The 18881-nt window shown below is 39.5% G+C and overlaps 1 protein-coding gene across 4 annotated transcripts in view; it reads left to right on the top strand.

The window, feature by feature from the left end:
* The window catches only part of MYBL1 (MYB proto-oncogene like 1), a 39274-nt gene extending 23869 nt beyond the window's left edge, over positions 1-15405 (top strand). For 2 of the 4 annotated variants that reach the window (XM_059724031.1, XM_019498701.2), the window contains exons 9-16: positions 136-369; positions 1142-1510; positions 1999-2141; positions 2516-2630; positions 5455-5571; positions 5663-5779; positions 10382-10561; positions 12755-15405. In XM_059724031.1, coding sequence (XP_059580014.1) covers positions 136-369; positions 1142-1510; positions 1999-2141; positions 2516-2630; positions 5455-5571; positions 5663-5779; positions 10382-10561; positions 12755-12883 — 1404 coding nt within the window. In that variant the 3' untranslated portion in view covers positions 12884-15405. The remainder of the gene's footprint in view (positions 1-135; positions 370-1141; positions 1511-1998; positions 2142-2515; positions 2631-5454; positions 5572-5662; positions 5780-10381; positions 10562-12754) is intronic. The other 2 variants (XM_006261999.4, XM_014606808.3) reach the window with 2 other exon arrangements.
* Positions 15406-18881: the final 3476 nt, after the last annotated feature.

The following is an 18881-nucleotide window of genomic DNA, read 5'->3' on the forward strand; positions in this document are numbered from 1 at the left end:
AATGAATGTTAGCATTAGTTGGATCCAAAACAATCTGTCCATAAGTGAGTTTTATGAAACTTTTATTAGCAACATGCAATTTCAGATTTATATCCAACTTCAATAAATGATTGATATGTTTCTTTATACTTCTAGCAAACTGCAAGTCTGTCCAGTTGGTCTGGAAGCTTCGTCATGGAAGACAGTGTCTCTAATACTCTAAATAGCCTTGGGGAACAAACAGGCGAGTTTTATAGCATGGATGAAGCCCAGGGTGCTTCCCTTCAGCAGAATTCACCAACCAAGTACTTGGCTGTGGAGGCAAATGCAGTGTTGTCATCTTTACAGACTATTCCAGAATTTGCAGAAACACTAGAGCTTATTGAATCTGTAAGTCTGGATATGTGTGAACATTTGCTTCTCTTTTTTTCAATAAAGATGTAATGTTTGAATATTAAATGTTGTGAATTACCAGTTAAAGTGCCAAGTACATAAAATGCATTTAAATTACTTTATATAGTTCTTGTTAATTATGGTTTCACTCGGATTGAGCCCTTGCTTTGTTAGCTGTCATGCGTTTAAAGCTCTATCTAGCTCTCTATCCATCTTTGTGTAAAATTCTAGGATTTTCCCTATACTTATAGGGAAAATAATTTATCCAGAATATAATGCTTTTAAACTATAAGCCCTGCTATAAAATGTAAATGTGCAACTTGGATTTCATTACCAGACTTATATTTAGTCATTAGAACCAAGAAAGCAGTATCAGCTGTATCATACTGCTTCTATCCTGACCTGTAATGTATATTAAAAAAATATAGGGTGAATGTGGGGACAGGTAGAGAATGAAGTATAAATGAAGGCTTTACATCTTTTTTTTGTTTGTTTGAAAAGTTATACCAAACAACAATGTGAATTCTTCCAGTGAATTATGAATGGTTTAAAAGTCTTGTGTACCCTGTAATCTCATATCGAGAGAAACTTGCTGACCTGAAATGTTATGAATGCAACTTTTAGATCCTAAAATTACTGGGGGTTTTTTGGGTTTTTTTTTTCGTTTGTTTTTTGTTCGTTTTTTTTGGGATCATTTTTATGTAATTCAAAATTTAAAGCAAATGTGAGCCTCTTTCCTGTCTGAATGTCTCCTATCCTTATCCCTTAGGATCCAGTAGCTTGGAGTGATGTTACCAGCTTTGACCTTTCAGAAGCTGCTACCTCCCCTGTTAAGCCTGCTCCAGTAAAATTAATGCGGATTCAGCACAATGAAGGGGCAACAGAGTGCCAGTTCAATGTTAGTGTTATGTTTGATGGGAAAAAAAATAATAGTAGCAGTGGAGAAGAGGAGGCGATTCTTTCTCCACCTCCTACTATAGCCAAGTTCAGCACTCCTCCTACAATCCTAAGGAAGAAAAAAAGATTAAGAGTTGGACAGTCGCCAGTGAATGAAATGAATGATGGCTTTGCTAATGATGCTGTCAATGCTGCACTAAAACAAACACCAGTGAAAACACTACCCTTTTCCCCATCACAGGTAATACCCATTTTGCTGTGCATTGTATTGCATTGTGTGTGTTGTTGTTTTGTTTTTCTTTGACTGTAACTTCAGAAGTCAGGATTGAGAAGATAAATTACATGTTGGCTTAGTTGAGTGCATTAGGAAACCTCTTTTATCATATTTTTTTAAAGACCTGTTAACCCTTTAAAATAGAAGAAATAGATTTTTGAAGATTGGAAAACTTGTTGATTTCTTGGACTGACTATCACCATAGTACAAGGTGGTTAAACTACACCTTTCTTTCCATAAAATGTGGTGATTTGGACATAGCCATGGCTCTAGATCATAACGAGTTCAAGTGCCAGTAGTAAAATGACCACACTTTAGGTCATAGGAGTGTAGAGTGCAATTTAAAAACCAAACTATTAGATAAATCACATATAAAACTATTAGTTGCTATTTTGAGCAACAGCATAGGAGACTATGGTAAATTAATTTACTGGATATTTTTTATCTTTATTTAGTTTTTCAATACATGCTCTGGAAATGAACAGTTCAACCTTGAAAATCCTGCATTTACATCCACTCCAATTTGTGGACAGAAGTTCCTTATCACAACTCCTCTCCACAAGGAAATGACACCGAAAGATCAGAAAGAAAATGCAGGGTAAGTTTATATTTAAGGCTGTGATGTTGAAATAAAAGCAAGATTTTGAAACTGTATAGCTGTGTTTAATGTGTTTTTTGTATGCAAACATAAGTTGGCCTTTTTTTCTTTTTGATTTAACTAACAAAATTATATCCTTTAAATCTCTACCTTTTTAACACTGTACTAAATTTAAATTAATCTAGATATACTTGGTTTAATGCCTGGTATAGCTCATTACTTCCTTGTTTATTCAATATACAGTACAGATATGCAGTCAAAATCTGAAGCTTTTTAAAAATGCTCGTCTAATACAATTAATTTTCAGATTTATCATGTAACTTTGGTTTAGCAACACTAACAGTTAATGTGTACATCTTTCTCTGCTTGCTTAGTTTTAGAACTCCAACAATTAGAAGGTCTCTGCTGGGTACTACACCAAGAACTCCAACTCCTTTTAAGAATGCTTTAGCTGCTCAGGAGAAAAAATATGGCCCCCTCAAAATTGTGGTATGTGACATTCATTGGTTTTTTAGTTTTGTTTTATTTCCCCTCAGTATAAATGCTGTCTTAATTTACAAAATACTGAGTTCAAAGTGAGCCTTAGTACCAACATAGTAGTGAATTTTTAGTACTGTTGAAAGATGCTAGCTCAATAAATGGAGCTGGAATAATCTTCTCTATCTCCAGAATTTAATATAGTATGAAGCAGCAATGGTGCCAGCTTCTTCATGCTGCCTGACCAATTTCTGTACTCATGTGTTGGTTGTATCACTATGAGGCTTAGTTCCCATATTCATTCAGTCCATATTCTTTGACTGAGGATTTAAATTTTTTTCCCTCTGTTCTGATATTACTTGAAAACTATCTGGACACTGGTGTCAAAAGCGGACTGGCTAAATTTGCTGATGACACCAAACTTTGGGGAAGTGTGTCCACACTTGAGGATAGGTTGGTGATCTAGGCCAACCTTGATAGACTTGCAGGGTGGGTGGATGAAAACCTGATGGCATTGAATATGGAGAAATGCAAGGTGCTCCATCTCGGGAATAAAAACCTGCATCACACTTATAGGCTCAGCAGTGCTACACCCGTTAGCACCATGACTGAAAGAGACTTGGGGGTCATGATTGACCACAAGATGAACATGAGCCACCAATGCAATACCGCAACAGGCAAAGCGAACAAAACTCTGGCTTGCATCTACTGATGCATCTCGAGAGAGACCCAAAATGTCATCCTTCCGCTGCACTCGGCCTTGGTGAGGCCGCAGCTGGAGTACTGCATCCGGTTCTGGGCTCCATAATTCAGGAAGAACGTGGAGAAACTTGAAAGAGTCCAGAGAAGAGCAACGCGCATGATCAGCGGGCAAGAGAGAACAGGCCTTATGAAGAGAGGGTGTGAGCCATGGGACTCTTCAGCCTGGAGAAGCGCAGGCTCAGGAATGACTTAGTGGCAGCCTAAGGGGTGTGCATCAGGATCTGGGGGAACGCGTGTTCACCAGAGCACTCCCGGGGATGACAAGGTCCAATGGTCACAAACTCTTGCAAGGCCGTTTTAGGCTAGATATGAGGAAAAAATTCTTTACTGTCTGAGCCCCCAAGGCCTAGAACAGGCTGCCTCCAGAAATGGTGCAAGCACCTACTCTGGATATCTTCAAGAAACATTTGTATGCCTATCTTGTTGGGATCGTTTAACCTTAGCTGACTTCCTGCCCCTTGGGCAGGGGCTGGATCCGATGATCTGACGAGGTTCCTTCTAGCCTTAATGTCTATGAAATCTATGAAAACAGAGAACTCTCACTAAGTAATATCTTTTGAATTAAGCCTGTGGTAATAGCACAATCTAAAATATTTTATTATAATGCTTTGGGTTTTTTTGTTTTAGAACCAAACCCCTTTTCTAGGCAGGGGGTAAACAGGTGTTTTTCTTCCAATTAGATGGTCTCATAACAAATGAACCTTTGGGGGTAGTATACATGCATGTAGGTGTCTTCAGTATTTTAGGAGACCGTTACATTTCTACCTTGAAAACAAGCCCTTATGTAAACTGGTACAACATCAAGTCTGTAGGAGTTCAGCCCTCATGTTGCTTGAATTTAGTCCTTAGATTATGAATTAGATTAGATTAGAATTTGGTCCTTGTACTTTGCTCCCAATGCTATTCTTTATATGTAGACGTGCAGTGTCTTTCATCTTTAGGTTGGTCGGTTGGTCTGTCTGTCTTTTAAACTAACCTAAGAGCTTCTAAACACTCGGAGTTTGAGATTGACTGACATTTCTGCATAGGGCTTTGTGGTTGCTTTTGATTCTTCTGGTTGTGGGTGGTTTCTCTTTGCTGCTGTGACTATTCATAGTTTCATACAATTATTTTAAATGAATTATTTCTGCTGCTCTTATTGTTTTGCCTTCTTGTATGCTAATGCACAGGAACAATTTGAATTAAGTAAACTTTCGCTTTCCTATTGTGACCCTCTTTGCAGTCTAGTTATGTTGACTGACTGTTTTTCCTCTTGCAAACAGAGAAGGTAGCTAAGGTTTTGTGCTAGATTAAGCACCACGCTTGTTACCCTCACTGTAGATTGTCTCTCACCAAACAAAAAATAGCTTGGTACTTTTTTGATATTGATATCTGATTTAGTTAAAAAGTGAAATTCTGGCATTAAGTGGAATTTTCTTCTTGTTGGTATGCGAATGGGGCATCTGTTTATGGTTATATGAAATTGTGCTTTGTTTTATGTCGACTAGGGTCTTTTATACTGTCAAAGCATCTATACAAATTCCTTCCTTACAGCAATCTTATATTTGTAGCATGATGGCTTGTTTGTTTTTTTTTTTTTTTAGGTGCATCATCCCAGTCATCTGGGTGTAGTTTGTACTGGGAAATAGTAAACAAAATTGCATGCGTGTCCAATAATTTATGCATCCAATTGAAAATAGTTTTGAAGGCAACATTACAATAGTTTGTGTTACCAAATAATATGATCTGGCTGGAAGAAAATAAGTTTTAACCAAAGGCACCATGACTGACTTTGTAGTTGATATGAAAGGTTCCTCTTTGGAGTTATCTTGCTTTACTTTACATTTAATTGCATATAGCTAAAAAAACATTGTGGAGTAATATGATATTCTAAAATTGGTTCTGCCTTCAAAAGATGAACTGCAGTAATTGGGTACATGCTAAATTGTTCGTAATTCCCTTAGATTTTTCACCTTCCATAAAATATATAATACTGTCTGTAGTAATCTAAATGAATATAGCTTATGTGGTGAACTAGTAACTGATTTTTCTGTTTTGTGTTCTTATATTCCTCCCCATGTTAACTTAAAATTAGTCGCAACCACTTGCCTTCTTGGAAGAAGATATCAGAGAAGTTTTAAAAGAGGAAACTGGAACAGACATATTCCTCAAGGAAGAAGATGACTCTGTCTATAAAACCTGCAAGCAAGAGGTAATGTTGCAGTAACTACTGTAGTGTAGATAGGAAAATGGCAACTTTTATAGTAACTTCAATTTTTTCTTTATTTAAAAAAAAAAAAAAGCACACTTCTAGTAAGAAAGTCAGAAAATCATTGGTCTTGGATCCATGGGAAAAAGAAGAACTTGGTGCCCAACTCTTCACAGAAGATAATGGTTTGGATGTGCAGGTTGGTCTACCGGTAAATAGTACAGCTCAGAGAAATTGTAATAAAAAGAAACAAATGCTCCATTTATTTTTTTATCAACTTTAAAATCATAGAAAAGTAGGGCTGGAAGGGACCTCTGGAGGTTACTTAGTTGACCCCCTGCTTGAGTAGGATCATCTCTGTCCAAATCATCATACAAGTCTTTCTCTAACTTATTCCTAAAAGTGGACAGTCAACCGTGTCACACAACTACAAGGTGTATTGCCCAGAGACATAGAACACTAACCTGCCACAGCTAAAGCAGGTCACTGTCCCTGGGTTGTTGAAATGCCTTTTGAGATCCAGGTGGTATGTTGTGGCTAGATTCAGAAGGGAGACTTGTGCATTTAAATGCTCTGTTTAGGTTCTTAATACTTGGACGTATTCATCTGTAACACTCCTCTACTTAAGCCTGCAGGTCCTAAACCTTTCTCAGTGCTTAACTGTCTACTGGTAAAGCCCTGTGAGTGCTTAAATTTTTCTTGGTGTATATGTGCATATCCTGATGCTGCTGAGCTGCTCTACCCCATTACATGCTGAAGCTCCTTTTGGAATATATGGAATAGGTGTTTGCACACTATTATACTTGCAGGGACTGATAAAAACATGATGCCTGGATATCTAGCCCCATGAACATTATAGCACCTAATGGTAGGTGATGCAGGTTCCCTTTATGTAGGAGCTCAAAGTGTATAACACTTACCTGAGTTCAGATCCTTTCTCTGACTGGGGGATTTGAATCTATATCTACTTCCAAGATGCTATGCCCTAGCCCCAAAGAGCCCCACCTCAGAACACTCTGAATATATTGGTAAAACTGTTCCACTTCGGATAGAATTCTTAAATATTCTTTGAATCAGAAAGAATGGGTGACCCTCCAGTGTAGAGGCTAGGGCACTTAACTAGCAGTGGGGTAGCCAGAGTTTCAGTTCCAGTTTGTGTCCAACTCCAGGATGGAGTTCAGGAGTCTAATTCCATAAGAGGCGTAGAGCTGAAGGCACAAAAGTCTTTGTATAACCTGTGAACTAACTTAAGTGGTTCCCTACTCAGCTTTTTTTTTTTTTTTTGTGATTTGCATTCTTAGTTGCCTACCTCTAACCAGGAATTGAATATGGAGCCTCAGTATTCAAATTGGATGTTGCAGATGCCACCAGGTACCAGGCACCCAAGGGTGTTTCTGTTCCAGAGTAGATTTAAAAAAAAGATTATTTCAGTAAAACAATTTAAAAATCCATTTTTTAAAAACATTATAATTGTTTTCCTGTAAAAAACAAACAAACAAACGACACTCCCCCAACCCCCCCCAGCTTAAAATGCAATTTGAATTTAATACAGCATGGCTTAAGGTCTAAATTTAGTATAATCTATTAAACTGTAAATAAAATATGTTTAGTCAATGAACCTGTACTAAAAACTCTGAAGGTAAAGGTTCATTTTTCTTCTGTATAAGAATGAGGGGGAGACGTTGTAACTTTTGAGGTCAGTCTTTAAAAATATGGCAAAATATTTCATGTATTAGGGGCTTGACCCTGCAGGGGATGCAGGGTCTGTACTACTGGATGCAGTGGATCAGCAGAGTCATCACAGGTGTTAGAACTTGGCCAGAAGTGGAGGGAAGTCCTGGCCCCTGCTTCCCCATGGAGTCTCGGGACTTCTGTGGCGGGGTGGGGAGGCAACCAGCTTCAGCGTGGGGCTTCCTCCAGTGCTGCGTGTGTGTAGGAACTGCAGGCGTGCCATGCGGACCTCCCGCGACAGGCAGCCTGGGCTGGCTGAGGTTCTTGCCCCCATGCACAGTGCTGGCTGGAGCCATGTGTCACAGGGCGCCAGCACGCACAGAGGCTGGGATCCATGTGTGAGGGGGGTCCCCATACCCTCCCTCACACCCCACAAATCTCACATACCCACACCCTGCCCCATAATGGAATCCCCTACAACCCCCCACATATATATATATACACACACACACCCCCCCCACAACATACCTTATGTCCCCCACATGCACAGCCACCCTGCCCACACCCTACTATACACACACGCACACCCCACCATGCACGCACACCCCCCCACACTTCACCGTACACACACAGTATACAAGAGTAAGACTTCATTTCTGAGTTGTTATTCAATGCTCTATATACAGTACACAAACACAAATCATGACAAATATATTTTTTATAATAAAATTAAACTATGGTAGGTATTGGACTTTTAGAGTATGACTTGGTTTTTTCTGGTTCCAAGATGGCAACCCTCCCCTGCCAAAAGGGGTATTTCCAGGGGGCAAGAGGAAGGACTTGTACTGGCAAAGGTCAGGGGTTAGGGGGCAGAACTTTTGGTCCCAATGTGGTGACCAGGGGGTGGGGCAGCTGTCAAGGGGCTGGGCTACCGATACAGCCCTCAATGGCTCACCAAAATTCATTAAGTGGTCCTCCAGCCAAAATTAATTGCTCACCCCTGAACTAAGGTGATATATTTCTGCAAGCAGTTGCCTTGTACCTTAGACCTATCTGAGGTGCCTCTGTGAGTCTAGACCAGTGATTCTCAACCAGGGTGCTGCAACACCTTGGGGTGCCTTAAAATTCTTCTAAGCATGCTGTACTGCTGCTGCTACCATGTAGAACAGCCCAAGTGTATTTTGGTATGTCGTTGGGGGGATGGAAATCATGTTTTGGAAAGTGTACAGAGGGTCCACAGTGGAGGAAAAATGCACAGTTTTTGTTTGGTTCTGTAAGTCTAGTATCTTTCTGAAAAAACTCCACTCAAAGAAGTGAGTTTAATCGTATTGTTTAGTATTAGTCTTTTTAGGGTGTCTATACACATGCTCTGGGATGGTGGGGGCATGTTTTTATTAGCGTGGCTCTTGGACAGCTGCTCTAATTAAAATGCTGCAGCATCACATGTATTAAACATTCTGTGTTTCAGAATGGCTACAGGGGCACTTTAAAGGTCATTCAAATTTTATCTAAAGTGTCTCCATGGCCATTTTGAAATGCAGGATGCATAATATAGATGATGGTGAGGCACGCTTGAATATTCTTATTCGAATGGTCCAGCAGACTCGGTTATTCAAGTCTGCTTTGATGCATTCTAATTAGAATGCGTCACAGCACATGTATAGGCACCCTTGGAGTATAACGGTCAATGTGGACAGGGCTTGTATTCTATAACTTTCTAGTTATGGCACAATTTATCAATTAGCTTTATAGATCCCATTTTTTTTTAAAGAAAATGTAACTAAAGTCATGGCATGGTTTTATTAAAAAAGGAGGCATTGTTCCAGGTGGGAATGGGCGCATGCTATTAGTGCTAGTAAGTAATTTTTACCAACTCATTTTTTATCAGATTGTAGTTCTAGTAAAGGGAATTCTACAAGCATGTCAGAAATAAGAAGAAGATCAAAAAAAATGTATGTCCCGTATGGAATGCAGAAGGCAGTCTAGCTGGTGATGATGCAGAGAATGTTGAAGTATTTAATGCATTTTTTTTTTTAACTTCAGCCTTCACAAATAAAGTAAACTGGCAAGTGACAAGTGCAGTTGGTAGGAAAGATAGGGAAGAAGGGAAATGGCATAGAGCAGTGGAAGAACAGGCTGGGGATTACTTAGAGAAGCTAGATGTTTTAAAGTCAGTAGGGCTGGATGGATTACACCCTCAAATACTGAAACAATTGGCAGAGGTAATTTCAAAGCCATTGGCTGTCAACTTTTAAGAACTTATGGAGGATGGGTGAGGTCCCAGTTTGCACTTGAAGGGATCTCTTTAAGAAAGGTAAGAAGGAGCATCCAAGGAATTACAGAGCAGACAGTATGACCTTACTACTTGGAACAATTATGGAATGGGTCAGCAAGGAATCTGTTTTGAAGCACCTGGAAGAGAACAAGGTAATACGGAACAGCCAATAGGAGCAAGTCATGCCTTACCAATTTTATTTCCTTCTTTAATAAGGTGACGTGAATGAATAGTGGATATGATGTGCCTTGATTTTATGCAAGGCTTTTGACACTGTCCCCCATGACATTTACTCTATTATTTCCTTTACTAATTAAAGACATGCAGACTAGATGAAAGTACTGTAAGGTGGATCCATAACTAGGGACAAGACTAAGAACAATGGCCTGAAGGTGCAGCAGAGGAAATTTGGATTGGAGATTAGGAAGAGCTTTTTGACTCGGCCTGTTGCACTGTTTAGCCACTATCTAGTAAAGTTATGGCATCTCCATCCCTGGAAACTTTCAAGAGCAGGTTAGACAGACATTTGACTCTCTGAACAAGGTAGTCTGTAAGGTTCCACACACTGCCCTGCCTTCTGAATGGTTTAGTCAGAGATGATCCTGTCTTGAGTAGCTGTCTGGGCTGGATGGCCTCAAGAGGTCAATTCCAGTCCTATTTTCCTGTGATCCTAGTGTATAATATGCTGGATTAAGAAATATGTATATATTTTTCCCAAATATCTTGGACTCATTTGATTCTCTCAACTATGTAGTTGCTTTTGTTGTCCAGTCTTCTTTGTAACAGTTAAAGATTATTTTTTTTTACAGAATATTAACTGTTATTCCTCTACCCCATTCCTTTTGTCTTTTTTTTTTTTTACATTAGTCAGAAAATGCCTTTACTACATCTTTATTAATGATACCATTGTTGGAAATACATGACAACAGATGTAATCTGACGCCAGAGAAGCAGGATACAAGCTCAGCAAACAAAGTGAATGCAGTAATTAAAAAGAAATTGAATGCTTGCACTTCAAAAAATATCAAAATGGAAAAGTCTCTTCAGGTCTGGATTCAAGATATTTTTGTTTTGTTAACTTAGACTACATTATGATTTAAATTTAATAATATATATTTACCACCATTATTTAATTTGGATCTATATTTCTGTATTTCCATCTTCCCTATTTTTCAAGTTGTTAACTTGCCCTTTGAAAATTATTCCATCTCTAAATTCGAAAACTTTTAACTTAATATTAACTTCTGATATTTTACAGTTTAGTTGGTAGAATTAAAACACTTTGGGGCTGGATTCACAAAGGGAACGTTTGTCAGATTTATGTGCCTAAAATGCCACTGGCATTTACAAAACCTAGATGTGGCTGCTGGCTCCTAAAGTCCAGGCTCCAGTTACAAACTTTTGTTGTTAGATGTGTACAGAAATGGACCCGAGTGCCAAGCATCAAATTTTTTAGGCATGCTCAGACCTTAAAGTATAGCCAGGAAAAGGTGGTGGTGGTAGTGCTTTCTTTCTCAATAGCCTCATGACTAACTGAATTAGAGATGGCTCATCTCTGATTCAGTTAATCCATAAGGTGCACTCCTACCTTGCCTTCTACCTGATATCAGACTGACATGTCTAACTACCTCCCAGTAGCCCTATGGTTAGGCTATTAGGATGTGGGACAGCCAGGTCTAAATTGCTTGCTTTTTTGAGAGGAACTAGAAACAGTAACCTACTGACTATCTTAACTGCTACTTTCTAGAGCAGTGGTTCTCAACCAGGGTGGTGTGAGATCATTTTATGGATGCTGTGGAATGCAGTTCAATATTAGCACTGTTGAATGTGCAAACACCTATACTGTTTCAGGGATGTTGAGTGTAGCCATGTTGGTCTAAGGGCATAGGCAGACAAAACATTGGGTAGAGGCAATATCTTTTATTTTGCAACTGTTTAGTTGGTCTAATAAAAGCTGTTGCTTTTCCATAGTCAAAAATAAGTGAAAGCTAAAAGCTGGCATTTTCAGAGGGCTGTCTTGAGTCTCATGAGGTTGAGAACCACTGTTCTAGAGTGGTGGTTTTCAATCTGTGGTCTGCATTGAAGAGGTCTATGTTTAAGGAGTCCATGAAAGATGACCATGATCAATCAAAAGTATGTGAATATCCACACTTACAATTCAAAGGGGTCCACACCTCCATTCAAACTTTTTAGATGTCTGCAAATGAAAAAAGGTTGAAAATTATTGTTTTAGGGTCCTTCCCTTTGGATTTTTAGTGTGTGTGAAATAGAACAGCTTCAACAAGCATGTTTAGATACCCAACTCAGAATACTTTAGCCCAGTAATATGACTATATATAGCCTTCTGTCCTGGAATGTAGGAAAGCAGGTTTCGCATATCTGTTGACTGCTCTAACCAGTGCCCTTTTAGCTGTGTAAAGGGTCACCACTACTTCCTTCCTTAGATAGCAAGCTGTATTGGTTCATGGCAGTGAATTGCAAAGTGCCTTAATCCAACCCTGAGCTTGGGCACTTAATTGTGTTTTGTAGTGGAGTTCAGGCCCTGACCCTCTCCTCAGTGCTTACTACTGTCTTGCTGAGATGGCACCCTGGTCATGCATGCTATGGATTTACCTCGTGACTCCTTGAACATATTCATAGTATTTGGAATTTTTTATTTTTGGGGGGCTCTTTTCCGTGGGAAGGGCAGGGCTGGTTATTCCTTCATTCTTCACTTCAGTATTGATAGCACACCACCACTGCCTTGGACCCAGATTATATCTTCAGTCCCTTCCTTTACAATTTTCAAGCTCTGTTCTATAAAAGTACTGTATTCCTCATCCTTTTCAGGTTTCAAATGCCTTCACTTTCCTTGCTTCTCCAGATATATGTGAATACTGCATTCTACTGCCTGCTGAAACTTGAACTGTGTGTGATAAATGGGAATTCCATTGAATTTAGTATTAGTCAAACTTAATTGAAGCAAATGTATTCAATAATACTTCTTGCTACTTGTTTTCTGTTGCCCCAAAACTTTGAATCTAGCATATATACACTACAGGTATAAAAATGGTAAGCTTTATCCCAGAACTTGCATACAGAGTACTGGAGAATAAATGTGGCCCTGACTTGAATTTGATTATATATACTCTTTTAAAAGTTAATATGTAAACTGATTTTAATACAATCCTAATTACTATTTTCTTAAATATTTCATATTGACTATTTAAAAAAACCCAAACTTTGTTTTTTTTAATACAGTCAAATTGTGAATGGGAAGCTGTTGTTTATGGAAAAACAGAAGATCAACTTATCATGACTGAACAAGCAAGAAGATATTTGAGCACATATACAGCTACCAGTAGCACTTCAAGGGCTCTAATATTGTGATTATCTCTGCAACTGATGGCCATTCTTTCCTCGTGAAATGAACTCTATACTGAAGGAGATTTGAGCGAAATACATGTAAATGAAGTCTTTAGTTTGAGAGAGACTTCAAAAGGAAATCTTAAGTCTCTTTCAAGTGACAAAGGGCAGGCACAAAGGTTTGGCCCTTGTCAAGTAAGGGATAGCATAAGCAATTCTGCAAAGAATTTTTTTTAATATTTCAAAAAACAAAAATGTAAAAACAGTAAAGAACATTGCAGTGAATGTCAACACACACTTTTATCTTAATTTTTCATATTTATTCTTAATGACTTAAATTTCTACTTTCCTATTAGTGCATTTTTGATGTAGGGTACGTTTACAGGTCCTTACCATTTCTTTTTTGGATGAACAACATGTGACTGTATGAATGTGCTTTTGCTTAAGTGTTCAGTTGCTTCTGTAGCAAATTTTCTAGCCTATAAAGAAACACAACGCAAAGGTGCCTGAAGGAAGGATAGAAAGTTGCACTACTAGTTGTTGGTATGCTGCACAAACTATGAAATTTAACTACAGTGTTAACTATTTATTTGAAAATGGTACTAGAAATAAGTAGGAAAAGGGTGAATTAAGTTTCACATTAGTGTAAAGCATCAGTATTTTCTTCAGTCTCAGAAACTGAGACCATTGTTGAATGTATTGTACAGTAGGTAGGAACAGGGAAACTTTTGTAAATTGGAAAGGAGTATGTGTTTATAATTTATTTTCCTTTTTAAAGCTTAATAGATATTTATGTATATGCAGGTTGTCTAGAAGCCAATGTTGTTTCCTGTTATAACAGTAAAAATGGTAAAGGACAAGTTTTAGCTTTTTGAAGTATAGAATAGCAGCAAAATTACATACTACAAAGCATACAAATCTGTACTTTGTTGCATCTACTTAAGGATTGCACTATATAACTTTTAAATCATGTTGATCTACAAAGTAGTTATACAGTATGCCTGTACTATACAGTGATTCCAATAACTTGTTTTAATTAATATATTTAGACTGGGAGCTTGAGACCTAGTATGTGACCTAGTGTTTGGGTCCTTATACATAAACTAGAAATGAATTCATTTTATTACATGTTTTTAAAAAAACTTGGCACCTTGATTCTTAAAACAGTCTTATCTGCACTTAGAAGTTTGACCATATATACACTAAACTTGTGAAGTCAGCATTCTTTTATTTATGAAAATCTTTGTCCTTATTTAAACTTTTACAGGTTACAACAGTTGCTTCAGTTGCCTATTTTAGGTATTTGCACTTATGGTTTTTTCCTTTTTGTTTTGTTTTGTTTTGAAGGAATGTCTTGTTTGCTTTTGTGGTAGATATTTTATGTAGTTAACTTCTTGCAGATTTATAATGGTGTGCTATCAACAAATACTGACAGGTAAATAGAATTGTACACTGTAGTTGTAGCTATTTATAATTCAGACACTCTCTTCCTCTCCACTCCCGGATGTGCTGCTATAGATAATAGCAGAATCGGCTTGCTGCTATGAGAGATGGAAAGAGCGAGCATCATATGCACTGTATGTAAAATTACAAAAGAAAAATGATGTTTGGTTCTCTGGTTAATGAGATCAACCATTGCTATGCAGGATGTAGCAAAAATCCTACCAGGCAATACCAAAAATGATAGAAAATGGTTTTTAACTCCAAAAGTTCAACATCTGGTGTGTGGTACAAGAAAAGTAATTTGCGTGGTTATTGGAATACTTTTTAAAAACAGTTCAGGGCTTCCACATTCCCATTTTAAATGAGCATTTAAATGCCTAGCTGCTGTTGGCATTACAAACTTTCAGCAATTTTCAAATCAAATAAACACTTCAGCAGAAAATCCTGTAAAATAGGAATCTGAAAATCCTTTTTGTGCCAGGATTATTCCTCATTCTTGTCAAATTAGGAGGAGCCAACTAGAATTCCTTGGCAGTGGCGGTCTTGTTGTATTTATAATTAGCAATAGATTTCACAAGCAAAATGCTACTTGCAGTACAAAGTGAATTCATAAAGGATTAAATAGCTATTACAATCCTTTCATGCCAGGAGCTGGATTTTTCCATGGACTTTTTTAGTAGAAATTGTTGCACCAAAGCTGCCAATACCATGGTTAAAAATAGATTTATGATAAGTAGTATTAATTTTGAGTTGGTATTGGTTGAATCTTCTAGTTAACTGCTTCTTTGTTGCTTTAGCAAGAAGGTTTTACTCTTTGACATGTCAGGCATCTTTTTATTATCTTTTGAATGTTGTGTGCATTTGCATTTTTTTCAGTTTATAAGTAGATTGTACATGTAGCAGCCAAACATGCATGAAAATTGAATACATGTATAATACTCCGTTTTTTGTTTTAAGGTTTTGACAAGATATACAACAAATGCCTTGATTAAGCTTAGTTTTTTGTTTTACTACAAACTTTGTTTCATGTATGAATCTTGCGTACAGTACAGACCCATATTAACATCAGAAATAAAGCATCTATGTACCAGCTTATCAAAAAAGCCTCTTATTTATGTGAGAAGTAAGGCCAATATGTTCCTTTTATTATAAATATTCTAATTGGCCGATTTTAGGCTAAAAGTATGTAGGTGCTGAAATAATTTGACAACAGTCAGTGGGGAAAAGGGAAAACATGTCTTGTCTGAATAACTTTACTGTGGAACTGTCATAGCAAATGTGTACTGGTTGTGGCTTTGGGTAACTTAAATTTTAGCTTTCCTTTTAACTTTTGTAAGAAAACTGTTTGTTGCAGTGAGTGTTTTTGTTTTTTAAAGCTTAGCTACTTGATTTCTGATTTCTAAGCTTAGCTACTTAAGCTTAGCCTTAATTTCTGAGATGCAGTTGTGGTAGGGAAAGAGGTTAAGCAATGTAATTTCTTCAAGCAACTTCTTGACAAAAGGGAAATTTACCTAGCCCTTCCAATGGAGTTTCATACTCCAGTTCCAAGCCCTCTTCTGTCTTTCAGGGAGAGCAAGATCGATCCCTCTTCCCTTGTGACCTTCACAGCATTTATTTTGGATTCATCTATACAGTGAATATAATTCTTTGTCAGTTGATGGTTTCTAGAAAACCCATCTAGAACAGTTGTACCCAACTTTCCGGTCCCATGGGCTGGGTGCGGGGTGCAAGGTCATTCGGTGAACTGGATCCTGGATGGCATTGGTATGTGGGATTGGCCTATGGGTGCAATTCAGTGCACCAGCCTGACCCCTCATACCCACATCTGGTTATGTCAGCCCAACCCTGCTTGATCTAGCATTCAGGACCACTTTATCTGGTCCAAGGGGCTCCCAACAGATATGGAAATTTGGGGAGAGACCAATTAATGCTGCCACTGCTCCCCCAATACCAGATGTCCAGCTCCATGGATGATGTGCGCTCTGCAAGCCAGATCTAGCCTGTGGGCTGGGGTTTGAGCTTCACTAATCTAGAACATCTGTCTTGTCTGAGCTTGCCAGCTTTGGCTGCAATTTGTCTCTTCTGAGGCAGCCATGGGATGGACTGGGAATATAGGCAACAGCAGCCATTGCCTGTTGGCAGACAGAGGCATAGTAAATTAGTCTGGGGCTCATACCCACACTTCCTTTTTCATGCTTACACAAACGGGAGTCTTAGCAGCCTTTGTTTACTAGAACACGAAGTGGAAAATGTTTTTAAACATTGCTATTTTTAAATTCTCTTTTCTTCCAATAAGTAGAATTACAAAGGAAATTTGGGAGCACATTTTTATATGTAGGGTAGAATTTGACCTACCTTGGAAGAGCCTGCTCTCTCCCTTGAGGTTTTGTAACCATATGATTCTATAGCTCCGCTCCAAGACTAATAAGCTAGTTGAGCCTGTTTAGAAGAATAAGATCCATATCTAAAGTTTGGGTAGATTTTTCCCTGGTTTATATACTGCTGGGCTAAATATTGTATTTACCTGGTTCCAAAGTTACTTCACATTTTAGACCCAGCCTTCCAGTAATTGGATACTATACACAGACCATTTTATAAATTATAATTTTCCATGTGCAGAGTCTAATTATTGGAGAGTGGTCCTAAATTTGTCCCTTTCACTGCTGTGGCAGAGAAAACAGCAGCAGGGAAGCAAGCCGAGTGCTAGAGGGTAGGCAACAGGGGAGCCAAGTGGCCTGACTTCTGTCCCTTTCCCCCTGCTGCCTGCCCATCACCTGACATCACCATGCCAGTGCCCACCTGTGCTCCTCCCTTTGCACCTTGATGCCTGTAGTTTGCCTTCCCACAGCTGCTTACCCTCAATTGCGGCTCTAGCTCTGGCCTGGAGCACTTGGTAGCTCTGACCCCTTCCCAGCCAGGCAATGGTTGCAGTGATAGCAGTTCCAGCTCCAACCCTGGGGACAGGTCAGAGCCAGAACTGTGGTGGCCTGGCTGGGAGGGTGTGGGCTGAAGTTGGAGCTTGAGCTTTGATTGAGCAGCAGCGGTAGGTATAAGGTGTGAAAGGGGCAGGCTAAGGTGGCATGTGGGTGCTAGGCACTAGTGGAGACGGGACAGGTGGCTGGGAGCAAGTTCTGTCCCCCTGCTGCCTATCCCTTTTTTCTACAGTTCAAGCATGCTTCTGATGCTTAAACAGGATACACACTGCAGTCAGCAACATTTTCTGGCAATGGGCCAGAGTGACAGCTCAGGTTTGTGAGCCAGTGCTAGGAACTGGCCAACACTGTTGCCTGGCCATAGCTTGGCGTGGGCAAAGTTCCCTGTCACCTAGCCACAGTGCAACATGGGCAAATCTCCCCAGGCCCCATGAGCTGGATCCAGTTGCTCCATGGGCCAAATACAGCCTGCTGTAGGGCACCTCCATGTGCTCTCCCTGATGGATGGATGGATGGATGGATGGATGAACAGACAGCATGGCTGGGGTGGACCGCCTGTCCACTGTGCCGTGCTGTTCTTGAGTGCCTGGGTTCTGCCTCTGGCTCACTGGTCCCATGCCCTGCCGGACCCGAGCATCACACTCAGTGTGGGTTGGGGGCCCCAGAGGCAGGGCGGCTTCTCTTGTGCCACCCTGGCTGCTCCATGGTCTATCTGCTGCTGCGCCCCTGGATGCCGGGAGCAAGGTGAGCTGCGGTGCTGGCACTCTGCTCCCCTGGTCCCACTGCAATTCAGGAGGATGCAGCAGGTCCTGCTTGCTGTTCATCTTAGGTTGGCCAAAGATGCAGCTGCTGCCCTGTGTTCTGCTCCCTGCCACCACTGCACCGGCTCACCCTGGCCCAGTTGTCAGGACCCTGTGGTGCTGCTGCCCCTTGCAGCTGGCTCCACCCATGCCTTACCCCTGTGTCCCCCGCACTCCCCCAATGCTCCAAGACTGCAGGGTTTCTCTGCTTGCCAGTAAGTTTGCTTTGCTTTGCTTTTTTCAGCAAGCCCACCAAAAGTGCAGAGCCCATGCTTTTTTTGCATGATTTTCACAAGCTCTGCAATTGCAATTTTTTAGGTCCGTACTCATATGAGGTAATATAGCCAACAGTCCTTCTGACGGTGTACATAATGGAGGAGTGCTAGACAGTGAATCATCACACTTTACAGCATGTTAATTTCTGGGAAATTTTCAGCTTTAAAATATTGGAAGTATTAATTATTTGACACTACTTAAAGCCTCTCTGAGCAGCCTGTTCCATTATTTTGATTATGAGTGATTTTTTTTTCACTGGAAAAGTTACAGATACAATTCCTAGGGTAGATGCATTTAGACTAGTACAGTTTGTCCTCCCTTGCCTAAGAGAATAAACTACCAGTAAGCATGTGCATACCAGGAAGGGTTGTACTGCAGTTCAGAATGCATGCAGACAAGACTTATTAACAATTGCAAAGTATACTACAGGCTAAATTCATACCAAATGTGCACTATTTTTATTGCTGTTTTGTTTATTAGCTTTTACCGGACTAGACAACAAATGACCGAAAAACAGAAGTAAAAACAATCCCTGCTGATGGAAAACCCATCCAGGTTGGGGCTTGTCCT

Source organism: Alligator mississippiensis, chromosome 3 (genome assembly GCF_030867095.1).
Source record: "Alligator mississippiensis isolate rAllMis1 chromosome 3, rAllMis1, whole genome shotgun sequence".
Lineage (NCBI taxonomy): Eukaryota > Metazoa > Chordata > Crocodylia > Alligatoridae > Alligator > Alligator mississippiensis.